The 27,154-nt window shown below is 40.3% G+C and overlaps 2 protein-coding genes and 1 long non-coding RNA gene across 3 annotated transcripts; 2 read left to right on the plus strand and 1 right to left on the minus strand.

Annotated features, from left to right (window-relative positions):
- The first annotated feature begins 363 nt into the window (after positions 1–363).
- Positions 364–26,141, plus strand: LOC146566585 (uncharacterized). The gene is made up of 14 exons (XM_085286147.1): positions 364–553; positions 2,208–2,344; positions 18,678–18,806; positions 19,697–19,874; positions 20,520–20,602; positions 20,796–20,848; positions 21,128–21,170; positions 22,346–22,416; positions 22,620–22,709; positions 22,808–23,118; positions 24,428–24,606; positions 24,892–25,061; positions 25,592–25,806; positions 25,906–26,141. Exons 1-14 carry the CDS (start codon positions 364–366, stop codon positions 26,139–26,141), a joined length of 2,085 nt encoding a protein of 694 aa, XP_085142273.1.
- Positions 6,178–7,747, plus strand: LOC146566586 (uncharacterized). The gene is made up of 3 exons (XR_014893734.1): positions 6,178–6,317; positions 6,454–6,521; positions 7,032–7,747. It is a non-coding gene; the product is annotated as an uncharacterized LOC146566586 (long non-coding RNA).
- LOC146566587 (uncharacterized) lies at positions 10,785–12,652 on the minus strand. The gene is made up of 6 exons (XM_085285883.1): positions 12,619–12,652; positions 12,403–12,517; positions 11,931–12,032; positions 11,562–11,729; positions 11,281–11,436; positions 10,785–11,047 (listed from the first exon to the last, which is right to left on the minus strand). Exons 4-6 carry the CDS (start codon positions 11,599–11,601, stop codon positions 10,833–10,835), a joined length of 411 nt encoding a protein of 136 aa, XP_085142009.1. The 5' UTR covers positions 11,602–11,729; positions 11,931–12,032; positions 12,403–12,517; positions 12,619–12,652; the 3' UTR covers positions 10,785–10,832.
- Positions 26,142–27,154: the final 1,013 nt, after the last annotated feature.

The raw sequence follows: 27,154 nt of genomic DNA on the forward strand, positions 1-27,154 counted from the left end.
CTGCTAGATTTCTGCTAGAAGTTTAGAGTCCACCTGCCACTAGGTAACAAAAGGTCAACACTGCCCCCTAGCATCCTGGAGCACTTCCGTTGTGTTTTAGAGTTTGTACGTGTTTTGGAGTTTGTACATGCTTTGTCTCTAGGGTACGGTAGCCCTGAAGTGCAAATCACAACAACAAATTGCTAAACACAACAAAAAAATTGAGAAGCTCTGAAGCACAAAAACAAATTAAGACGCACAAAAACAAAACTGAGAAGCACAAAAACAAAAGAAGAATCACAAAAACAAATTGAGAAGCACAATTACATTAAGAAAACCGGAAAGGGTAGGTACCAGTCGGCAACAGGAGACATCACTGATTGGATGTCCGATCTGTTCGTCTTTGGAACCGGAAGTTACTCTGCCTGTAGCGCATTTCGTTTGAAGAAGAACGGCGGAATGTTTTGTCCTAGCTGTGGGAAAAAGCTGGTTGAGGAGTCGCCGAACTTTTGCAGCGGCTGTGGCGAGAGGCTTTATCACGCATCTTGCATCGGAGACACTTCACTCCCATTGAGTAAGTTACAGTTTTTTACAGAAGCTAGGACACATTTCCCAATACTTAGGTCACTTTTGCAAAACACTTCACACAATCCTCCTAACTGACCGTCAGCTTGGCAAAGCAGTTCATTTCACATTCAAAATGCACTACAACTACCAAAACACTTCATTCAGGTCTCAAATAAACTCATTCTTCCAGAACACTAGCAAAGGTTGACAGCCGACAAACACACTTTGTCACCCACAAAACAATGACCTAAAAAACACTAACAACATGTAGCATTACACAGTGTTTTCTTGTGTGAAACAAGGACACATCTCTGTTTATAATTTCAATATATGTTACTGGAATGAATCAGACATCATGCAGAATTTGTTAATATTTGTTTCTGTATTTTTATTTTTTTTGCACTAAGTAATCCCAAAATACAAGAATTTGTATACACACCATCCACTGATACACATACAATAGTAATGCTAATCTACTCGGTCTTCTCCATTTGGCCACAGGTTCTCATCCACATCACATCTTATGTCATCTAGGGCAACACACCTAGGAAAGAATCTTCTGGCTGCCAGAATTGAAGGAGTTGAACAATTGAAGGAGTAACACCTGTGTAGATGTTCATCTACAATGAGAATCAGCTGTGGCTGGTTAAACTGCATTTTTAGATTTAAAATATGTTTCAATAAAATATTGCTGTTGCATTTTGCTGTCTTTTTAAGTTTTGCATTGTGTTATTGTTTTGGCCATACGTTTAACAGTTTTGAAAACAGTATGTAAGCACATGCAAAATGTCCTGTCCGTACAAAGATTTTTGGCAGTTGTTGTGTCTGAGTGAGAAGATAATTCATGAAATTTGAGAGATGTAGTCATTGAATGCATTTTGTGCCAAAACAATGATAACTGGTCCTCAGTTTAGCCCACATAGACTTCTGTTGTGCTCACTGTGTGAGGAGTTTTGCAAACGTGACCTAAGTATTGAGAAATGTGTCCTAGCGTCTGTAAAAAACTGTAATAAGCATAATAAAATGTTTATTATTTATTGATTTATTAGCCTAGCATTAGCTGTTTCCAGACCATAGCAGACCAGAGGGCTGTTCCACTAAGCGAGCTCAGAAAATCGAGGTTCATTTGAAAATGCACGCAGCTGTCAAAATGACTGCTCAAGACCTTTCTAGTAGTGAAGGTTTGAGGGCAGTTCTGGTGTTAACAAACCTCGCAGCTAGGGTGCCACCGACCAGACTTGTCCACAAGCATATTGCATAATGAATGAGCAGAAAGACTGCAGGTTAGCCTCGTTCCTGGAACCGAATTTGGGGCAATCGAGCCTGGATTTTCAGAGTGAGCCTGGCTTTTGGGATTAGCTTGCTTCGTGGAACAGTCCTCTGAGCATTTCCACAACTGAAACGATAATAAATTAGTTCATTTATTATGTTTGGTTAACTTTAGGAACTAACACTATTATGTGTCTATACATTAAAACTTACTGGTGTAGAATTGTATTGGTCAATAGTATCAGTTGCATTGTCATTCCTTGGTAGAAATTTTCTAGTGAGATTATTCAGTGTTGTCCTTATTTGCGTGTTGTGTGGACAATGGAATGTCACATGAATGAATGTCTTTAATGTGTGACATTGTAGTACATTTTTCCTTTGTTTCCCTTTAGCATCACAGACTACCTCAAACTGCCCGACTCCAACCTTCAGCACCTTCATAGAATACAGAAAAAAGAAAAATGAAGAGAGGCAAAAGTTTTCTGAAGGGAGGAAGGGCTTAAAGAAAAAGGAAAAAAGAAAGGTTCAGGTAGTTTGGCTAGCTCAGTCTGAAAACAAGTTGAGGTTAATTTTCTAATGACATTCTTTTGTTATTCCTTAGGGGAGTTGTGTAAAAAATGTTCAGTGTAGTAAAGCTATCCAGAATAAGAACAATTGTTTAGGAGTAATTGTACATTTAGGTTGTCAGGAAGATCCCTCTTTTGCAGTTAATAAATATTCAAGTTTGAATAGATCTGCTTAGAGTCATATTAGTATCTACTTGGCCCATTGTTCATGTCTTTTTCCCAACCCGTTCTCACTCCCGACGCGTAAAATAATGACGATTTGTCACGTCCCTTAACTTCTCATGCTGACGCCTAAGGTACCCTTCCACGTTTTTATGTGACGCTGTGGGTTGTCAATTCATTCCAATATGAACCCGCTCGCAGCGATCAGAGACGCTTCGAGCAGAGGCTCCAGCCATCCATTTACTCCAATAATAACCCCGTCACGGCGAAACATGACGCCGTGAAGCACAATCTAACTGGAGAACCGGGGACCCTCTCCGCGAACGGGTTTTTCTCCCTAATTTAATGCTTTCTTTTAATGACATCGTTAACATTTCTCAACAAAAACACGTGAAAGTATCACTGATAATTCAACAATAAAATCACTTCATGTTGTGGCCATCACACAGTGTTTTCCAAACTGATTCACGATCTGAAAGTGCGCAGATTTAACGTATACATAATCCTTCGTTAGGTTTATTATTTTCATTTCACACGTAAAACACATTTATAGATTCATTCACCACTCCTGCTAGTTTTGGATGCGCTCGGCTCCAACCAATCAGACCAATTTACGCAGACGCACTAATCCCGTAACTGCACACTACCCATAATCCTCAACCGCCGTCGCTATGGAAATGAAGATAACAACAGCTTGGTGCTACCCGTTATTCCTTTATTTACTCTAAAATAATAACCAGCGATAATACGAAATTAAACTGGCCCAGTGTTTAATTATGTAATTAAAAAATGCAAATTGTAGTATTTTATTTTTTACAAATTGCAATATTTATCTACAGCGCGCCTTTAGCGACACGTCAACAGATCTTAAGCATCTTGGGAGTCGTAGTAAATGTATCTTTCAACTCACGGTCCTGCAGCGAAGTTTTCGACTGGACACGAGGCAGATCCTAGCTAAGTAAGTTGTGATAAACTGTGGGTAATTTGCATGTTCACTGAAATATTAATTTCAGTGATATTAAACTGATATTAAACTTGAAATGTTTTCACAGAGCAGTCTGTGTACCAAGAGAACTACTTCTGCAAAAGTTTATTTAAATTTTTTTGTGATGTAGTCTCATGTGTAAGACACTTGCTTGGCCACCCAGCTAATGTTAGTACTGCTCTATTTTAGCAATGTATCTTTTCTGTAATCAATTCAGGTTTTTTTTTAACCCTATTCACGTAATTAACTCAATATTAATGACTTTAATCTCGTAATTGATTTTTTTTTTCTAAATATGGTGTAATACTGCCTCGTAATATAAGTTATTTCTTTGGTCATAAATTATTTTTGTAATCGTTTCACCAAAACAGACCTGAAATAATCCCTACATGTTCCATTTTCATTTGCAGAAATGACAAAGCCAAAAACCAAACCATGCCCTTCCTGTCAGGCCCCAAACACCTGCAACAGGAAGACATGCAGTGGATGCCTGGGCAGCCTGAACCTAAAGGAGGGATTGAAAAAAAAAACAAGAACAGTTTAAAAACAGTAACTGGGCTGCCTCTGTTAAAAAAAACAGAAATGCGAGCAGGGTGGTTAATTCAGCCCAGTTGTCAGTAAGTTTAAAAGTTCTGATCTAATAAGTGGTTGGTCTGGTAGACAATTCTTTATTAATCACAGTTGTCAATGTTTTCTTGTATATCATGAAGTAAGAAACTAACAAGACATGTATATACACATAAAATATTAATTTATAAAAGAGCATAAATAAAAAAGTTATTCACATCAGAATAACATCATCACACTAAAGACATCCAACTAGAAAAAACTTATTAAAAACTATTTTTATTCAAGCTACTTCTGATTTTTAATTTAATCGGCTATTAACTGAGAGACAAAACATTTCAAGATGGATTTTATCATACATTTACAGGTTTGGTCACCATAAATACTTTTTAACTATCGACAACAATAAAACAACAAAGATGTGAAACTTAAAGGTTTGTTATACATCAATTTGCTTACATGAAAGACTGGCTGCATGTTTTTCTTTGTTGTTCTTGCAGGTTTCAAAGCTACATGCCCTGGGCTACCAACCAATTCTGTTTCTTGGACAGTTTGACCGTAAGGGCCGTATAGTAGGGGACGTGATCACTCAGATCGAACCAGCGGAAGGTGCTGCACGTGACATCCTCATGAAGATGAGGAAGCTTTATGAACACCTTCTGAGAAGTAAGATATGCTTTGTCCATTATCTGTAACCAGGTGTCCTTATCAGGTAGCCTATCCTAGCTGTCTTTGGGTGATACTCATGGTACACCCTAGATAAGAAGGCAGATCATCACGGGGTACATAGAGACAAACAAGATGGTGAGGATGAGGATAGTTAACAGTCACCAGCTATTCTGTTCTACTCTACTCTATTCTGTTCTGTTCTATTCTATTATTCAGCCAAGGTTCAGACCAGTAACCTTCTTGCTGTGAGGTGACAGCTGCCCTACATGTCCTGTTGCTAACATGAAAATAGTGTTATATCTGCCTTATTACCTCCCCATGTGTCGGTCACATCACCAAAGCTAGCCATACTGAACCTCTGGTGTTACCCACCTGAACAATTTTGTATGTGTGTGTGTGTATAGTATGGTCTTTCACACTCATGTATATACAAATGTAATTTTAAAAATCTTCACGAAAACCAGACCTGATAATTCTCTTTGAGACTTTCTAGTATAACAAATGTTATATAATGTTACCAATATGAACACCAAGATTCTTAAATAATTTATATACTTCTTAAGAGGTTACCTGATTACCTCCCTGAGGTAGTTAGCATCACCACTGTACAAAACTCCTAAGTCACAGTACTAGCTTGAAGTGTCAAATGTTATTCACTACAAAGTCAGGAAAGTAGTGTCATCAGAGGAAAAAGTCATTATCTATCTGGATTTATAGTCACACTCATTAATTTTTTAATGTACAATGTAGAAAAGCACTACAGATGTCACACTACCCTAGAGGGCACTTGTACTGAATTATTTGGGTCAGTGAGTGTGCGAGATGACTTATTTGATGCCAATATTTACCAGTTGTATCTTTAGTAAAAACTTAACTGAAAACATGCAAATCACTACTTATTATGTGTTTATGTGCACTGTACATTTTTTCAACCCATTTTAATGAATGTTTAATATTTAAAATTTTTCAGAATTACAAGCTTCACCTCCTGCTAAAAGTTCTACACCAGCAGCTGGACCATCCTCTGCTGACAGTGTCGATGCTGGACCAGTCCCAGACCCAGAGGCTCTAAACGAGGAATTTATTCTTCATTTAGAGCCTGTACCAACATCTTCCCTCTGTCAGCCTCCTGCATCCTCCTCTTCATCTCTGCTTCCTCCTGCATCCTCCTCTCCATCTCTGCTTCCTCCTGCATCCTCCTCTCCATCTCTGCTTCCTCCTGCATATTCCTCTCTGTCTCTGCTTCCTCCTGCATCCTCCTCTCCATCTCTGCTTCCTCCTGCATCCTCCTCTCCATCTCTGCTTCCTCCTGCATCCTCCTCTCCATCTCTGCTTCCTCCTGCATCCTCCTCTTCATCTCTGCTTTCTCCTGCATCCTCCTCTCCATGTCTGCTTCCTCCTGCATCCTCCTCTCCATCTCTGCTTCCTCCTGCATCCTCCTCTTCATCTCTGCTTTCTCCTGCATCCTCCTCTCCATCTCCACATCCTGCATCTCCCTCAATTTCTACGGTATACACCTCGGATGTCCCAAACAAAAAAAAGGACAAGGAAAGGTTAGACGTTATGGTATTGTAAATGTACGAAACACATGACATGTTCGTTAAGTTTGTTAAGATTTCTTTTTCTTAATTTTTGCATTTTTTCCAGTTTTACAGAACTCATGTAAATATTTCATTTGTTATTTTTCAGAATGCCGAAAACACCGTACACAGAAGATTTTCAAATATGAAGAGATAGTAGACAGGAGAGTTGTAAATGTAAGTAATTTAGCCTGCTGTTGTGCAGATTTGTTTGCGTCTTTGGACTTCCCGGATTTGAACTGTGCCTGACTGAATATCCATAAGCTTTTGTATTTGATGAATCTACACTAATTCAGCCACTGAGTCAGGATTTCACTCCAAATAGGACATTAAATAAGAACAGACCACCTGATACGACCTGGTCGTGCTGCCTTCCTGATGTTTAAGTTCTTTAAAGTCCTCCTGACATCATGCTCAGAAGGAGTGATTGATGTGGAGGTGCTCCTTCCCATTCAGTAACATCTGCTTCAGTTAGTTTTGCTTGTGAGCCACAATGTAAGCAGTGTTGCTTTGCTGACATGCACTCGATGCTGGCAGTACAAGCATTGTAGTGGTTCTTATGTTTTTGTAAACTAATTGTATAATATATTGAGCCATTCAATAGTACACAAATGTTTATAAGCTCCTTTTTGTATGCAACTTGCATGTCTTTCTTAATTAATTGTTTGTTTATATCATGTTTTTCAGGAAAAAGAAGAAGTTAAAGTCAAGTGGAAGCCTTGCTCAACATGGTATGTAGTAACAACTTTGTTGGAGGGGAACAGACATTCATATTGTTGATAAATAGTTATCAACTCAATTTGAATTCATGTATTTGGACTAAAGTAAATTGGGAGCTTTTAGCTATCGAGCTCCTCTTCTGTGAGGAGCTTGATAGCTGTCCACCTCCAAAGTCCATTATGAGTTTTGGAGGTGGACATGGTCAACACTTTTAAGAGTAGGCATAAGACTTTACTTCTTTATAGAGCTTATAGTTAGGGCTGGTTCAGCTCAGCCCTTAGTTATGCTGTAATAGGACCAGACTGCTGGGGGTTAGTGTCCCCCCCCCCCTCTCTCTGTCTCTTTCAGGGTTATGCAGGCTCAGTATTGGTTGGAGATGCAGTCACGTCTCCTTTTACTGAAAACTCTCCCCCTCTCCCTCACCACCATCTGTAAACATACATGTCTCAGTAATGCAGTTCATGCATGTTACTAACTAAACTTCTTCCCTGGAGTTTCTGTGCTCTCTCATCCAGCAGGTTCCAATGGATCGTGGCTGCTGCTGTGGTCCTGCTTGACATCTACTACATATATTAATACTCTCTGACTTGATTTGATTAATTTATATTACAATGAAGGTGTATAAAGCATGACATGAATATAGAAGATATTTCATCCTAAAAAATTGTCATATGTCACAACCTAAATTGTCCTATTTTGTGTGTGGTTGTCGTTGTTGTTTGTTATGTTTTTCTCCTGACAGTGGCAAAGTGTGGGATGACACATGGGAACCTGCGCAGTTTTACACACAGTAAACCAGGCACCACAGGTCGCAGAGATCGCACAGTTCACAGCTTGTAGTTCAGCATAAAAGTTCAAAATAAAATATTTACTATACATTTCAACCAGTGTCAGTCTCTGTTTCACTCTCTAATTGTGGCTTAAGTACCTAACATATTCATGAATCTGATCGATCAATAATATCTTCCCTGCACTCGACATCTCATAGTTTTACATATCAGCCAACATTATTGTCTACATCCTCATAAATATAGAAGTGACTTGCTTATTATAACATATTACAAGGTAAAGTAATACTGCACTGCACGTATAGTAAGTAACACCTACTGTGTATGGGAGCCTAAAGCAAAGTTAACTGCACCAGTACCAGCTTCAGAACATATTGTATATTATATGTTTCTACCTTTTTGTAATATGTCATGTTTAGATGCAGTGACAATTGCACATTTGGAGTTGTGGTCATATGTGGTCTTTATATACAGGGTATTAAAAAAAATTGACATTTTTTGCTATTTTTCTTGTTTGTTTGCACAATATTTTTGTGTACATATTACATATGTAACATTATTGTTAATATTATTATTAGATATCAAAGATACAATTTGATTGAGGGTTTTCCTGTCATAATTTCAATAAAAATGCAATTACACACGTAAACAATAGGATCAAAATAAACTTTTAAAAAGTCTGTTGATCAAATGCTGATTTTCAAAACATTCTAGAGGAAAACAGAGATAAAATAATCTGAACAGTAACAGTGATTGTGGATGATGATGGAGGCTTCAATGGATTATTCTGTTTCAATCAATAGGTTCGTATCTATGACAATAATTTGATAAGTTTAACAGGTTGGTTTAGGCCTGGCAATACAGCAAATATTCACAAACTTTTGTTTTTGAAGAATGTTTATCTTTTTTGGGATGAAGCTATCTGGCAAAATGAGACAACCCTTTTAACCTCATCTTTATGTCTTTTTTGTGGCTATGATACTGGATTTTGGTTTGATGCATATGCAGGTTACAGCTGGGGAATGGCAGTATGTTGTGGATTGATTTGGCATGTTCAACCACTGTTACACCAAACTCTCTCACTTATAACATGATAAAGGCCTCTTACTCAGTGTCATGGATTTTCTATACTTTTGGGGACACAGGGCCAAAGTCTGAGGCAATAAGTCAGATCAAAGAAGGCAATGATTCTAAAATGGGAGTTTACTTATGTCATTATATATATCCAGGAATATGTGCCAGAGGATAGTTGTCATGAAATCAATATTAAATCAAAGTATTCCTTAATTACCACAGCTGACACGAGTTCTCCATAGCTGCCTGCTGTCTCAGGATCTGTCTCCAAAAAGGACCAGGGAGCGCTAACATGTTATGTTCTAAAATGATGAAGAAAATGTACATTAAACATAATATAAACTTACTGAGTGAAGTAATGTCAAGAGGATTCCTTTAGCTCCTATTGGGTTGGTTCCTTGATCAATGCAATACAGAATCATTAATCTGGTTTTATGTAATGTCCTCAAAACATGTCAAAATGAGGCTCACTAGTCTGTGTGGCCTCCACATGCCTGTATGACCTCCCTACAACACCTGGGCATGCTCCTGATGAAGTGGCAGATGCTCTCCTGATGGATCTCCTCCCAGACTCCAGGACTAAAGCATCTGCCCACTCATGGACATTTTGTGGTGCAGTTGGTGGATGGAGCGAGACATAATGTCCCAGTTGTCCTCAATTGGATTCAGTTCTGGGGAATGGGCGGGCCAGTCCACAGCATCAATGCCTTCGTCTTGCAGGAACTGCTGACACACTCCAGCCACATGAGGTCTAGGATTGTCTTGCATTAGGAGGAACCCGGGGCCAACCGCACCAGCATATGGTCTCACAAGGGGTCTGAGGATCTCATCTCAGTACCTAATGGCAGTCAGGCTACCTCTGCCGAACACATGGAGGGCTGTGCAGCTCCCCAAAGAAATGCCACCCCACACCAAAACTGACCCACTGCCAAACTCATGCTGGAGGATGTTGCAGGAAGCAGAAGATTCTCCACGGCGTCTCCAGACTGTCACAAGTGCTCAGTGTGAACCTGCTTTCATCTGTGAGGAGCACAGGGCGCCAGTGGCAAAGTCGCCAATCTTTGTGTTGTCTGGCAAATGCCAAACATCCGGCACTGTGTTGGGCTGTAAGCACAACCCCACCTGTGGACGTCGGGCCCTCATACCGCCCTCATTCAATTCAATTCAATTCAATTTTATTTATATAGCGCCAAATCACAACAAAAGTCGCCTCAATCACTATTTACAGGTTTTTATAACAATATTCAAAGGCAAATTAAGAGAGAGAGAGAGAGAGAGAGAGAGAGAGAGAGAGAGAGAGAGAGATAAAGGAGTCCTCATGGAGTCCATTTCTGACCGTTTGAGCAGACGTGCACATTTGTGGCCTGCTGGAGGTCATTTTGCACAGCTCTGGCCTTTCTTTCCTACCCCACAGTACCTTCCCTTACCATTTGTTTCATACTCTTTTACTTCTTCTTTGATGACGGTTGTCTTTCTAGATAAGCAATTTCATTTGCTCTGGGGCGAGTCAATGGCTCGGGTGCATTCTGGGACTGTCAGTTCACCAGTGTGCTGGCATGCTTCTTAACAAACACACCACTACAGCAAACATCTCAATTGTACTTGTTGATTTCTTCGACAAAACACTGAACAAAAAATTTACTTGTGAGTGTGCTGCCTGGTGCTTTTAAATTTTGTGATAATTTGAGCAGCCCAGAAAGCATCCCATAAATTAAATTATGTTATCGTATCTGAACATGTACACTAGTCATTAAATTAGATGGGAAATAATGATTCAGGGTAAACAACTGCACCAAGGAAATTCCATTTTTCTTATCAAAATGTAAAATGTCTGTTGAAAAATCACATTGAACAGAGATGTGATTAACTTTTTATTTTACCAAACATAACATCAATGATGACACAATCAGTCTTCATCAGAAGTGCTCAAATCACTCTCAGTGGCATCGTCTGGAATGTCCTCCTCCTCCTCCGAGTCCATTTCCAGGAGTGGTTGGTGGCTGAGGATTCTCTTGTACACGTCCTTTACTTTGAGCATTTCAGCTTTCAGTTCACTTTGTTTTTTTAAAACCAGGCTACAGAGTCCCTTCTGTGCATCCTCCGACATGCCAACAAAGGAGGCTGTAAAAAGAACAAAACAAATAAATATGAGAAAAGTAAAAAAAACAAACAAAAAAAAACCTCACCTCATAAACACAAGGAATTAGGATGCTGTAATTAAACATTTTTTTAAAAGGGAGAAGGCAGTGTTAGCTAGCAATCTAGATATAGGTAAAAGATCCAGTAAGACTTTAGCATCTGCTCTTATTTTCAATCGATTCATCAAAAAATTAATAAATAAATAAAGTGCTTACAGTCTGAGGAGATTGTCCCCAACACCACAGAACGCATTCGCAACACTGTCCAGTGATGCCGCATCTCCCTGCAAAGGATCATCTCCTCCTCTCTCAGGCGCCTCACAGCCATCACCTTCTCAAAGACCTTTCTCTTTGTCCGGAGGTCAGCAGCAGCTACAGTTTAACAACATCAGATGGGAAAACATAGTAGCATATTATGATTCAAGAACAAAACATTCAACTACTGCTCAGATACTGGGAGTTTGTTTAAAAAGGATATTTATAAATCAAGAGCTTACGTTCACTTGTGCTCTGCCAGGGCCAAATATCGGTCTGCATGAGGGCATCACTGGATACGATTTGCTTTGTTGGTTCAGCGAGCTTGTTGTAGTCGTCAACAGCAGCCGCCAAGCGTTTCTTCTCAACTAAGATGACCTTGCGAATTCTGTGTCGCCTCTTGTTGCTATCTGTAAATAATCATAAAAAATTCACACCTTCACATAATGTATATAGTTTCATTTTAATCTACACTCATCAATTTGTTTGCTAGAACAAATCACATCCAGCTCAAACAAACCTGGATCTGATTTGATTCTGTTTACAAAGTAGCTGCACAAGCTGTACAAACTGAGCATCAAACGGTCCGTTTCAAAGAAACTGGGACGTACCATTTTGTCTGTAAAGACTTTGTGTTCGCACTCTGATGATGACGACAAGCTCCTCTATTCGTGCCTGCAACGCTCCAAGGCTGCCATCAGTTTGATCACTTTCTAAGTGAGAGGAATATTAATCAGAGCACAGGATGAGTAACAGTCACCAAACTACAGTGGACTCTGTAATCACTGACTTGATGACATTCATTATAAGACATCTGGAGCCTTCATGTGCTGCTATCTCATGATAATCATGAGATAACAAGTATGTTGGTGTTCAGGTTTATAAAACCAACTAGTACGACATCATTTCAACCCAGGTTCTATCCAATTTGATGAAACGCAACAACTCTGCCATAAATTTGCTTTTACAAGGCTTATTTTTCATTGTTTGTTGACACTGTCAGAAAGATCTTAACTCTAAGTTCTTTAATGAGGCCATGGTGGGTCCTATTGTTATACATGAGTGCATTATATTGAGACTCACCTTCAGCCCATTTCTGCACATCGGCCACCCATTGCTGCAGTGTGTCGTCATCCACACCCAGCTCATTTCTGGTCGCATTCAGGCTCTCCACTTGTTCTCTAAGGATCCTTATGATCTAAGAATGCATTCATAAATGTCATTCATATTGACATTAAAAGAGTACTGGTGTTTTCCCCCCATTACCACACACATTAAAATGGGTGTTGAAAAAATGACCTTTAGATATCGCTGGCTCAAAGTGCGGCCCAGTTGTTCCATTTTCCTTTTGTTCCACCCCAAAGCCAGGAGGGTCAGCATGTCTGTTCGCCCTGCATTTCAGTTAGTATACAAATTAGAATTAATGAGCAGGAGACTGAGTGGAATCTCAGACACGGACACACACCTGCTTTAGACATGTACTTCGTTGTGATGGCCGCCCTAGACAGGAAACTGTTTACTTGTTCCACCTCTTCTCCAACTGTTGAACCGGCCCCATCCTAAAACGCACCTCCCCATTTGATCTATAGAAAGGAGGTCACAATACATGACTGCTGAATTCATTCAACCTTATAACAAAATGTCTCAAACTAATCCAAAACTACAAGCTGCAGTATACCTCGCATTTCCAAGTATGAGCCTTTGCATGCATGACGGAGAGAAAAGGACGCATTGACAAGAGGTTCCTCAGCTCAGGGCACTGCTGAGCCACCTTGGTTAAATAGGGGAAATATTTACAGGCCACATCGGAGCAAAGGAACGTAATACAGTGGGGCAAAAAAGTATTTAGTCAGCCACCGATTGTGCAAGTTCCCCCACCTAAAATGATGACAGCGGTCAGTAATTTGCACCAGAGGTACACTTCAACTGTGAGAGACAGAATGTGAAAAAAAAATCCATGAATCCACATGGTAGGATTTGTAAAGAATTTATTCATAAATCAGGGTGGAAAATAAGTATTTGGTCAATAACAAAAATACAACTCAATACTTTGTAACATAACCTTTGTTGGCAATAACAGAGGTCAAACGTTTACTATAGGTCTTTATCAGGTTTGCACACACAGTAGCTGGTATTTTGGCCCATTCCTCCATGCAGATCTTCTCGAGAGCAGTGATGTTTTGGGGCTGTCGCCGAGCAACACGGACTTTCAACTCCCGCCACAGATTTCCTATGGGGTTGAGGTCTGGAGACTGGCTAGGCCACTCCAGGACTTTCAAATGCTTCTTACGGAGCCACTCCTTTGTTGCCCGGGCGGTGTGTTTTGGATCATTGTCATGTTGGAAGACCCAGCCTCGTTTCATCTTCAAAGTTCTCACTGATGGAAGGAGGTTTTGGCTCAAAATCTCACGATACATGGCCCCATTCATTCTGTCCTTAACACGGATCAGTCGTCCTGTCCCCTTGGCAGAAAAACAGCCCCATAGCATGATGTTTCCACCCCCATGCTTCACAGTAGGTATGGTGTTCTTGGGATGCAACTCAGTATTCTTCTTCCTCCAAACACGACGAGTTGAGTTTATACCAAAAAGTTCTACTTTGGTTTCATCTGACCACATGACATTCTCCCAATCCTCTGCTGTATCATCCATGTGCTCTCTGGCAAACTTCAGACGGGCCTGGACATGCACTGGCTTCAGCAGCGGAACACGTCTGGCACTGCGGGATTTGATTCCCTGCCGTTGTAGTGTGTTACTGATGGTGACCTTTGTTACTTTGGTCCCAGCTCTCTGCAGGTCATTCACCAGGTCCCCCCGTGTGGTTCTGGGATCTTTGCTCACCGTTCTCATGATCATTTTGACCCCACGGGATGAGATCTTGCGTGGAGCCCCAGATCGAGGGAGATTATCAGTGGTCTTGTATGTCTTCCATTTTCTGATGATTGCTCCCACAGTTGATTTTTTCACACCAAGCTGCTTGCCTATTGTAGATTCACTCTTCCCAGTCTGGTGCAGGTCTACAATACTTTTCCTGGTGTCCTTCGAAAGCTCTTTGGTCTTGGCCATGGCGGAGTTTGGAGTCTGACTGTTTGAGGCTGTGGACAGGTGTCTTTTATACAGATGATGAGTTCAAACAGGTGCCATTCATACAGGTAACGAGTGGGGGACAGAAAAGCTTCTTACAGAAGACGTTACAGGTCTGTGAGAGCCAGAGATTTTCCTTGTTTGAGGTGACCAAATACTTATTTTCCACCCTAATTTACGTATAAATTCTTTACAAATCCTACCATGTGAATTCATGGATTTTTTTTTCACATTCTGTCTCTCACAGTTGAAGTGTACCTCTGGTGCAAATTACTGACCTCTGTCATCATTTTAGGTGAGGAAACTTGCACAATCGGTGGCTGACTAAATACTTTTTTGCCCCACTGTATGTCCTGGGACGTTAGCTGCCAACTTCCTCTGGAGAAAAAGGGGGTAAGCAAAGATCTCCCCTCGAAACATGTTCAATGCAGCTAAGAGGACTCCGTGGCGACAAACAGCTATTTCCATGCCCTCCTCATCCAACTTCCCAGTGGACTTTTTGGACGACTCCTTTGCTGCAGTCCAAGATGAAGATCCGCACAACCCTTTCCCCGGGACCTATACACTCAAAGATTTTAACATAAAAGATATGACATGATTAAGCCCTATCAGGGACAAACTTTTTAAAACAAATGCATAACAATTAGCTGAATTAGCCTCGAGTCACACAAGACCTCATATCTCCCCAGGACAGCACTGATAACACAAAATAAAAATCATGTTGTTTTTTTTAAATACACATGGTGACAAAATTAAGTACACATTAAGATAAAGTAAAGTAAATAGTATTACGACAACACCAAGAGAAAAATAAAAAAAAATATCGACCCATCCATATATGTCCACACACACACACACACACACACACACACACACACGTATGTGTATATGGTTACGGCATTAACGTCATTTTAACAAGATTAACGCTAACAGCACTAATATATATATGTGTATCTTACATGATTTGTGTGTCTCTGGATGTATTTCACAAACTCAGCAACTTCCTCATCTTTTTCAATGAAGACACCTTCAAAATTCCCCTGCTCTGAAGTGCTGAACGAACACAGTGACAGTTGTTTGAAAAGAAACATTAAAATACATTTTTCTACAAATCCATATTTGACTTATGTACACAATGCATAACGTACCTTGCATTAGACTGAAAGCGATAAAGCTTGCGGTTTCCATCAACTGAGACGGCAAGCATGTCTGGAGTGCAGGCAGGGCAGCTAAAGCATGGCTCCTTGCACATCCTGTCCACCTCAAACTTTACAGCACTCCACTCCAAGAAACTTTTACTGAAGGCATCAGCTGATATTCGGCCATTCTTTTACATAGAGGACATACAACAGAATATTCAAGGACAGTCATCATAAACATTGATTTGCACAATTTCCTTAAACTTAGCAAATTTAGAAACTCACCCTTCCAAAATGGGCTGTTCGTTCATCCAGCATTTTGACAAATGCCTTAAGTGACATCCCTGGTGCAGCCTTCTTAATGTCATAGAAAGACTGAAAGACATCCATTGAAAACAGGGTGCAGAAATTTAAGGTGCCAGGCCAATATCCACTACCCAGGATGTCCTTAACTGAGGGGGACCACATTAGGCCACAGCTGGTGCAGCTCACCACTGGCAGTGCAAGGTTATAACGGCCTTTAGAAAGGATAAGGATAAATTCAGTCATGGCTCAAAGCATTCATTTTTTTCATGTTGTTTTCAAATCGGTCTGGTAAATCCAAATGACCTTTGACAGGTTCCCACATATACTGCGGGCCGAGAGTAATTAAAACCAAGATAGCAATGCACAATTTGCAATAAAACCTCCAAACACATCTATTGTGTATGTAGTGTGTGACAAAAGGGCAACTTACCATTTATGGTTACAAGAGCCACAATTGCGCCGGGTGAAACCTCAACGTTACCTGCTGGGCAGTCACACACATGGTCTGGCCTTTGCACAGGCAACAGCCGAACTAACATTAAAACACACAATATATATAAAAAGAATTAGAAATTAACTGATACACAATAAATATACAATAACAGCACCCACTCATACTCATACATAGCAAGAAATGCATAAGACTTAAAAACTGTACCTATTGGCTTGTGAAACTCTGATGAAGGCTGCAAAAACTCTCCTGTTACTGCCTCTCTGTTGTGCAGGACAAAGCGTGTGTGAACTGCAATATCACAGTCAGCACAAAGGAATGGAAGAGGCAGGCAGTCCAGACACCTCACAACTACTTGTTTGCCACACTGACACACACGGTGTGACTGTGGATCCAGAGTAGCTAACATATTGTCTATAAGACAAGGCCTGGCCTCTTTCCACTTTTGCGAGGACACCATATTTCTGATCGCCCAGTGAGTAGCAGCTGACTCAGACGACATCTCACAAGTCATGGCTGTGTCCTCTTCTCCATCCTCCAACAACTGAAGGAGCTCCTGACGAAGCACCTCAGTTCCATACACTAACAGAAAAAAAATAAAGAAAGGAAGAAACTCTTCCACAAAGTGAAAAACACTCTGGGCAGTATGTTTCTTAGGACTGCACAAAAGCCCTGCATAACTCAACTATAACAACAAATATAAAAGTAAACAGAAATCACAATATATACAAGAAGGTAAAGTACCTTTTGTTGGGTTGACACTGGCAACATAACTAGGTTCTTCACATGGACATTGATGCTGCTCTCTGGACACTGGGGGGGGAATGAAGAATATTTACTTACTGAAATTCTTTGGTGAAAACAAGTTGTGAGATAAAATCAATGGTTGTGTGAACACTGACCACGTGGCATGCAACTAGTACTTCGACTGGTTGATGGTCTTTGAGGAATAAAATCTCCCTGTCTGTCACGTTTTTTCCAGCGCACTGGTCTTGGCTGAGGTTCACTCTGTGCATCATTCTACGCAATTAACAAGGAAAAAAGGGAACACCTAAAATACAGTCTATGGTTAAAGCAAAGATTATCAAACATCTTAAGTTAACCAACTTAATTTGACATAAACTTTAAAAAAAATTCAAATAACATAACGTTTACTCCGTACAAAATATTAGACAAGCGTGTTCCCTCTTTAACAACTGTTTCCACTAAAAATGTTACCTGCATATCTTGAAGGAGTTCGTCAGCAGCCTGAAGCTCTTCCTCCAGCTCGGGATCCTCTAAATCACTCATTTTCAAGCTAAAGAGGAAAGAGATTTTTGCAGAACTCAGTGACATAAACACATAACTAACGCAATTCAAATGATTTTCAGTCTTGGCGCTCCGGTTAATGTTAGCAATTAACGTTAGCATCATCAGTTTGTAAAGAGCTAGCAGAACTCTTAGCGCAAAAACTGCTTTACGCACCATGTGAGGGTATTTTGCAGCACACAAGTCCTTTAACGTTTGTAATAGATTTAATCCATCATCGTTGGATTAAATGGCTAATGCTGCAGTAGCCACGTGTAGTCGTTACCTAGCAAGCATGCTGATGGTAGCTGTAGCCATTTTTAAATACATTACACCGTTTCCGAGATCAGTCACCTCTGTTTGTTTGAAGCTTTTATGAAAAAACAAACTTTGAAACACACATCAAGGTATTACTTTAAATATATGTATTTTTTACATACCTGCATTAGAATCAATCAGTTCCGCCTCATTTTCTTATTCTTATAAATGGGTCTCTCCGTTCTCCCATCAGGCTTTGCTTACACAGGTTGCGTCTGATTGGCTGGAGCCGAGCGCGTCCAAAGCTAACAGGAGTGGTGAATGAATCTATAAATGTGTTTTACGTGTGAAATGAAAATAATAAACCTAACAAAGGATTATGTATACGTTAAATCTGCGCACTTTCAGATCGTGAATCAGTTTGGAAAACACTGTGTGATGGCCACAACATGAAGCGATTTTATTGTTGAATTATCAGTGATACTTTCGTGTTTTTGTTGAGAAATGTTAACGATGTCATTAAAAGAAAGCATTAAATTAGGGAGAAAAACCCGTTCGCGGAGAGGGTCCGCGGTTCTCCAGTTAGATTGTGCTTCACGGCGTCATGTTTCGCCGTGACGGGGTTATTATTGGAGTAAATGGATGGCTGGAGCCTCTGCTCGAAGCGTCTCTGATCGCCGCGAGCGGGTTCATATTGGAATGAATTGACAACCCACAGCGTCACATAAAAACGTGGAAGGGTACCTTAGGCGTCAGCATGAGAAGTTAAGGGACGTGACAAATCGTCATTATTTTATGCGTCGGGAGTGAGAACGGGTTGCTTTTTCCTTACAGATAAATGTCGGCTTGATGACCATTAAAAAGGGTGGTTTGAAGCCATACCGTGGAAAAACTATTTTCCTAACAACAGACCCTGACGTTACTGCCACAAGTCTGCTCAATCAAGCTGTTAAAAAAATGAAGGCCTGGGGCTCGGTCACTCAGGCACAGCTGGCTGCCGGCGGAGCTCACGGGCGCGTCACTGCAACTCCCCCTGGCTTCTGCTCCGCGGCTGCTGAGTGAGCCCTCATCTGGGACTCTCCTCAGCTCTTACTGGGACAGTGGCGCGGCTGCCCCTCTGTTGGTCTTCCTTGGTCTCTTGTGTTCTGGGGGCCTCTGGATGTCTGGAGTTTTGATCTCCTCCATACCTGCTTTATACCCTGGAGGACGGGGCTGTGGCTCCCCACACTCCCTAGCAGATCGTTACATGGAGAAACCTTTGGAATGCAAGCATGCTGATCCACACAGGTATGCACACAGGTGTACACATGGGTATTCACAGACGCGGACTACAGCTTTCTTGGCTGCTGCCTCAAAGCACATTGTGCGCTGTCTATCTTGCGTGCTGCACAATATCGTTTATTACTTAGTATCTACTGATATTTACTGCTAGCTAGTTTATTGTGATGGTGCCGTTTTTTTTATTATGTTGCTCTTTGTTGTTTGCTTTCTCTTCTGTTTTTTTTTTCTCCATACAGGTGACCCAGGTGTTTTGTTTTTTTTGTTTGTTTGTTTTTTTCTTTCTTCCACCCCTTCTCACCGTCTCTTCTCCCCTTTGGTTTTCTTTCTCTCCCTCTCTTTCTTTCATTCTTTCTCCCTGTCCTATCCCCCAGTCATGTCTGTCCCGTTTGTAGGAACTGAAAATAAAATAAATTCATAATTATAATAAAGGTCAATCAAATGGACCAATATGGCAAGGCCATGATCATCCACTTGGTAAAATAAATCCGCTTGGCATCTTTCTTGGCCTTAAGACAACAATTCTGATGGCTAAAGATCCAAACGGGACACAAAAAAAAAAAAAAAAAATGAAGGACTTTAACAAAGATCTAAAAGATGGACCTTTCCTTCTTCTGTATCCGGATGGCACTGAGGTCATTACTGTCCCTGGAACACAAAGACCATTTGCACTTGAGGCTTATAAGGCTGAAGTTGGCAAGCCTTATCAAAGAATCACTGTTTTCATCTGCTTGAAGAGTGACTTTGAAGATGGTAAGCTGCTAATGTTTGTTTGGATTTTGACACAGATTCCCTTAGTTTCAACAACTGCTAATTTTGAAATTGTGAAATGTTAACATTATGCATAAAGCACCCAAGTCAATAGCATACCTACATTAAAATGGTGAATGGCCTGTATTTGATATAGCACCTTCTAGGGTTCTACAACCCCCAAGGACACTTCACAACAAAAGCAGTCATTCACCCACACACATTCACACACTGCTGGTGATTAGCTACAATGTGGACACAACTGTCCTGGGACTCACTGACTGAAGCAAGGCTGCTGTACACAGATGCCACCTATCCCTCCCACTACCACCACCTGGCATGGAGGGTGAAGTGTCTTGCCCAAGGACACAACAACTGCGACAGACTGAGCAGGGCTCAAACCTTCAACCTTTTGATTACAGGGTGGGCTTTTAACTCCTCTGCCACCATTGCTCCCTAAATTAGCTTGTATATGTTATGTTTCTTCCTGGAAACATGAAATTCAGCCATTTTTGGAGCTACTGAGTCATGAGTTTTCAATGCTAACTTTATGCCTTTCGTATTAATCTATTATTGATGATCAAATAAAGTTTCATACATTAGTATGAATTTAGTTAGCTTAGCTTGATTTGTTTTCATGTTTTGTAGTTGGAGAAAACTCAGAGTTGTCTGACTCTGACCCAGAGATTGTTATTAAAAGGCCCTCTGAGTTTGATCTTGCTGATACACTGGTAAGTACAATTTAACATTTTTTATAGAGTTTTCTTGTTGTTTAGCCACCACCATTTGCCTCAGTTCAGTAAAACAGTTAATAGTTATATGTGAAATACATTTTGTGTGTGTGTGTGTGTGTGTGCGTGCTTGCGTGCGTTTGTTTGTTTGTTTGTTTGTTTGTTTGTTTGTTTGTTTGTTTGTTTGTTTCAGCCATGGGAACTTCAACATGAAAGCAGTCCTTTACAGAAAGCGGCAGAATATGAGTAAGTGATATTTTAAGAACATGTAATCTTTTACTGTTTTTTGCCAACACTTTGTATTAATGAGATATACTCTTTTGTCAAGGTTCAAGGTTCTTTATTTGTCACATGCATAGTTATACAAGTATAACACACAGTCATTCAGTCTGTATATGGTTTTTGGAACATGGACTACATAATACTTGTATTGCTTGTTTGTTAATCAAGATGCTTAAATATTTTCAAAGTGTCAATTAATATTTTCACAGTACACAACAATAATGCTTTTCTTTTTTCTCTAAGGAAGGGTGCTGGGGATCTTGTGCTTGCTAATGAAGTACAACAGGTAAAAAACTATTTTATTAGTAAAAGAGTGCAGCAGACAATCTCCACCGCCTTTACTTTGCAATTAGATAACGATTCACTGTTTGCTTATTACATTCATTGTTATTATACAATGCATTTCACATCATCAATTTTCATACTATCAATAGTTTATAACATTCACCCCTTAAAGGTACAATAAGTCATACCAGTACATGAAATAATCACAAAGCAGTCTAATGTCTCAATCATGTTGGAAGGAAGGTTACATTGAAACTAACTGTGTATGACTCGTCTTTGTCATCTAGAATCTTCTGGCGCTGATCCGTAGCCATGAAACTCATGGAACGGGAGGAGGGAGAGTCACTCGTTTGTTTATAAAGATAGACTGCAGTACACAGATTTGACCACAGGATGTTCTTCTTATTTCATTCTTACTTACTTATTGTACCTTTAGATAATCTATTGGGATAGGGAACCTAAGGTACATCCATCTACTTCCGGACCATGGGTCCCCTACTGCTAAAAAAATAGGAGTCTATGAGCCAATAAAAATTATTTTCTGATCCCGTTTGATGTGTGCCATGGATTTAAAATATGATGTCCGTGAAGTATATAAACACATTTTGATGCCAAAAAGTGCTTAAGCGACAGGTGGCAAAGGTTATTTTAGGTTTTGTTTGAAAAGACGTGGCGAAATGTAAATGTTCGTCTCACAAAATTGACATCATTGAACCAGACACAGAGAAGAGGACAAGCTTAGTTTTGTTTAGCGAGCTTCGAATCCTTCTTCCAGGATGATGTGGAGAAAACCACTATAAATCTGGTCATGTGATAATTTGCAGTTATGCTGGGGGAGAAAAGCTTCTGAGGCGACGTCATATTTGCGACATCTGACTTGTAGTCATTTTAATGACGAATTTTTACAAGCTAACAAATCTCAAATTACATTACAGACATAGTCGAAACACAATTATTTATTATTTAAATTGAAGTACAACATATGTGTGATTCAGAGAGTAAGGCAAAGCAGACCAGAAAATAACTTTTATAGCTCCATTCACTTCCATTCATTTTTCTTTTGTTCAGGGACCCACGAGCAGACCAGAAGGGGAGGAGACTTAGGCTCCCTATATTAAAATAATTATCAATTGGTCAAATATGAATTTTCATTCATCCTCATTTCTGTATTTCCAGGTCATAGATTTGGAAGAAGAAAACGATACAGGCACTACTGAATGCCTCACTGTCGAGAGCTCCTGTTACAGGTGCGTTGTATCTTGAGTAATTACTCCAGAGGGTTGCACAAAATATATACACACAATTATTATAAATGTATGTAGTTTGACTCTTTTACATTTGATTCTTCAGAAAAAAAAAGATAGTAGAATCGTTCTATAAAACTGGAACTGCATGTTTATGCATTTGTCTTTTTGCATCTACACTTTGTGTACATGTTTTCACTCTGCAGAAACTACACACAGCTGTTTGAACCGATTGTGATTGATGATGAAGATCCTACTCCTAACGAAGCCAAAGCTGAGCCCCCAGAAGAACCTGTGTTAGTAATTTAAACATTTGAATCCAATTAACCGCCATCTTGTTCTGTACAAGACATCATGCAATCATGAGAGAAGTATATACACCCTTTTTTCTTAGAGACACCAATTTGCAGGCACATGAAATTATTGCAAATTTGGCACTGGAACTTGACCACAAGACGGTCAGCAGGTTCAATATATCAAGGTCAGCTGTATGGGATGGAGCTGTTAGAGGATTTCGACGCAGCACATACTCTGACAACTACGACATGTTCATCAAGTTTAATGATGATGCTGGCAGCTTTGAAGAAGGTTTGGATACAGGTGGCCTGGGGTGTGAATTCCTCACACTTCTTATGGGCAGTCTGACAAATCGCCCCATCTTTGATGGACCTCCAGAGAGCCGTTATCTTGTATATAATTCAAGAGGTGGATGTTTTCTCCGTAATTATTACAATGGAAATTTTAATAAAAATTGGCTTATTTTTTTCATTAGCATATTTTTTTTTTTTCTAAATGACATCAGAAACAGCAGTATGCGACATTACGTGATGGCAGAGCTTCAGTTCATCCTTTGTCTTTTTTTTTTTTTTTTTTTTTTTTTTTTTAATAAATAGGACAGGGGGAATGAATGAGAGAAAGAGGGGGAGAGAAAGAAAGAAAACCAAAGGGGAGAAGAGACGGTGAGAAGGGGGGGGAAGAGAGAGAGAGAAAAAAAAAAAGAACTCCTGGGTCACCTGTATGGAGAAAAAAAAAAAAAAACAAACAAAAAAAACAAACAGAGGAGACAGCAAACAACAAAGAGCAACATAATAATAGAGAAAACAAAGCACCATCACAATAAACTAGCTAGTCATAGATATCAATATTTACTAAATAATAAACGATATTGTGCAGCACGCAAGATAGACAGCGCACAGTGTGCTTTGAGGCAGCAGCCAAGAAAGCTTTAGTCCGCGTCTGTGAATACCCATGTGTGCATACCTGTGTGGATCAGCATGCTTGCATTCCAAAGGTTTCTCCATGTAATGATCTGCTAGGGAGTGTGGGGGGGCCACAGCCCCGTCCTCCAGGGTGTGAAGCGGGTATGGAGGAGATCAAAACTCCAGACATCCAGAGGCCCCCAGAACACAAGAGACCATGGAAGACCAACAGAGGGGCAGCCGCGCCACTGTTCCAGTAAGAGCTGAGGAGAGTCCCAGATGAGGGCTCGCCCAGCAGCCGCGGAGCAGAAGTCAGGGGGAGTTGCAGTGACGCGCCCGTGAGCTCCGCCGGCCCCCAGCTGTGCCTGAGTGACCGAGCCCCAGGCCGAGAGGCCGGGGGCACCCCACCTCCAAAGGGGCCCGAGCGAGCCCCAGGCCCCAGGCCCCGACAAGCGGCCGCCAAGGAGTGAGCCGGTGTGTACCCGGACGCCCACCCCCAGACACAAAGAACCACCAACACACCGACACCTGAGGGAGTCCGCCACCGGCAGGGGAAGTGGTGGTGGGTGGAGATAGGCCTCCAAACCTTGGAGGGCCTGAGGTGTCCCCAGAGAGGTGGCGTCTGATACCCAACCTGACATATAGACACAGACATACAGGCACACACAGACACAAACATCCATTCCCACCCTCATGCTCTCATATGCACTCACTCCACACTCAACCAACGTGGAGACAGACATAAAGAGACGCTGTACACACATTAGCATATTTAATAGCAATTAACCATGATAATTATGTGCCCTGTATAACAGCTGCCAGGCAAGATGAGTACTTTTTAGCAGGAAGGATGATCGCTGTATCCATTGTGCATGGGGGACCAGCACCACATTTCCTCTCCAAGAACCTGGTCAACCACATCACAGGGAATCAGAGTTTCAGCGCCACTGTAGAAGATGTGCAAGATGAGGAGATCACAAAAGTTCTACATCAGGTAGAAAATTACCTAGGCTCAGGGAATGGGTTTACTTAGAAGACACTTGGGGCCAGTTTAAAAGATTTAATCAGGATAAAAGTTATCCGGGTTGGATCATATCTTGAAAGTAGGTTCAAGGCAGATTCTGTAATCTGAAAGGACAGATTTCCACCTCCCAACAACACAAGTGAAATAACAAATTGATTATTTTTTTAATCCAATGTTTGAATGAATCGTAAAAGTAGTGAAAATTATTTTTGCTTTTCTTACAGTAAATCTTTTTTTTTTTTTTTTTTTTTATAGGTCCTGAAAGCTGAATCAGAGGAGTCTTTGCATAATCTTATTTTGCAAAACAGCACAATCTTCCAAACTGCTGGATGCCTCAGAAACGTCAAGCCTTGTGAGAAACAAGCATTTGTGGAGGAGTACCTCAGATGGTACATCCTTGAAAGAAACCAAAGTGTCATACAACGGTAAACTCATTACTCCTTTTAAATTCAGGATGGCCAGATGCTCATCACAGCAGCCACTGACATTTTCAGACCTTCAGATGTATATGAAAAAACTGATTCGGTAGCATCTGTGTGATCTGATGAACAACAAGTTAATTCCTGAGCCACTGTCGCACGCTATTAACCTTTTGACACTAGAACTCTAATTTAGTATACATTTATTGTTCACAATGACCCATAATAATCATAGTCATGCAACATGATTAATTTTTAGTTATTTATAAAAAGAGGTGATCCCTTGTTTGACACACTTGTTTATTCCAGTGTGAAAGCACTGATTTTTTTTAAAAAGCTGAAATCCCAATGAGCTCTTCTTTTTTTGCTGTCACAGTTAATTTCTGAGCACTATGAATTGTTTTTGTGTATGCATTTGAAATCTGTCCAAATTTATAATGAAAGATCTAGTAGGTAAAGACATTTAAACACAATTTAGAAGACTGCAATAGTTATAGCTATAAACCAATTATTAGTTATTTGTCTATCCTTTGCAGATTTAAAGATGGACTGGAAAGTCTGAATTTTTTAAGTGCACTGCAAAAACATTCCAGTGTGCTGGCCCCACTCCTATGCTTCTCTGCCAAGGCCCTGACTGCTTCAGAACTGGAGAGCATGTTCAGACCAGATCTCAGCCCAGCAGGAAGCAACAAGCGGCATAAGGAGGTCCTAACACTTGGCTTTTGGGCAGATTATCTCCTTGATTGTGAAGGTTTGAATGGCCGTTTTTAATTGTTTATAGTTTTATGAAAGGAGAGGTAAGGAAATTAATTTTCTGTAATGTACTACAGTGTTTACTTTCTTCTTTCAGAGAAGGCAACAGCAGTGTGTCTGGAAGATTTGATGATGTTTGCCACAGGGCTGATGGCAGTTCCACCGGCAGGAATGACACCACCACCATGCATCCAGTTTTTAAGTGATTCGCCTTTTCCAGTTGCAAACACCTGTGCAAATACTCTGAAGCTACCCATCTGTGACTCATATGGCATCTTTAAGGCCAACATGGACTTTGGAATTCAAAATGCTCCAGGATTTGGATGTTCTTAAATCAGCAAGGTCATCAAGTTACAGTTACTGAGTTACCCTGTTAGGTTCATCTGCCGTTGGCACACTACTTAACACATTCATGTGACAAGCAACTTCCATATTGTTAAACATTTAGTTGTTTTTTCTGAATATTGTGTATGTTGGAAAAGTGACAGAAATGCTGGACACTATTTGTAAATGGTTTTATTAAAGAAAATTTTAAATGTTTCCTTGTGGTTAAATGTTAATATTTAAATCCATGCCAGTTCCTGTATATTATGAACAATATTATATTCAATTTAGCAAGAGGGAAAGGAAACACTACTAACATTAAAAAATGAAGGAAAAACAGAAGGGCTGGAGCATTCAAGTAAGTCCAAAGGTTTTATTAGGTGCAAAAAAAGGAAAGAAACTAACGTTTCGACACCGTGTGTGTCTTCGTCAGAGTAACTCTGACAAATGTCATTACAAACTGAAGTTCAGTTGGTATCTAAAACCCAGCTATGTCCTTCAGGGCCAAATACAGTTCTGTGGCCGATTCCCAGTCTTGTGGCTGCTGCAGTGTGTTTTGTTGTACAACCTGTTGTAAATATTCCTCAATGTTTGGATCACCACACAATCCAACCAGTAGCCCCTCCTCGGGAAACACATCCAGTTCCCTCTCCTCAACAGCAAATCCACAGTCTCTTGAACCATATCTGCAAAATGAAAATAGAACAGTGAAGGATTTTTTGCTGACAATATGGAACTATATAAATCAACGCATGCAGTGACATGTTATAAACTGCTCTATCATACTTATGTGTAAAATTATGAATATATATTAACCAACTTAAGCAATAACAACACCTTGCATTTAGTTTGATGCAAAAGGTTAATTCATTTTGTTAAGAACTCAAATACCTGTGAGGCAAGAGAGAGTTTGTTTGGAATCCCCCCTGGACACGATGCAAGTCTGCTTGGCCGGATCCTGTGTTTGTTCCAGAGGTCCTTGCATTCATCCAGGTCTTTCTGTAGAACCCCTCTGAAGCAGA

This window comes from Mchenga conophoros, linkage group LG9, assembly GCF_057382185.1.
Source record: "Mchenga conophoros isolate Kocher_MC1m ecotype Shallow Benthic linkage group LG9, M_conophoros_male_GT1.1, whole genome shotgun sequence".
Lineage (NCBI taxonomy): Eukaryota > Metazoa > Chordata > Actinopteri > Cichliformes > Cichlidae > Mchenga > Mchenga conophoros.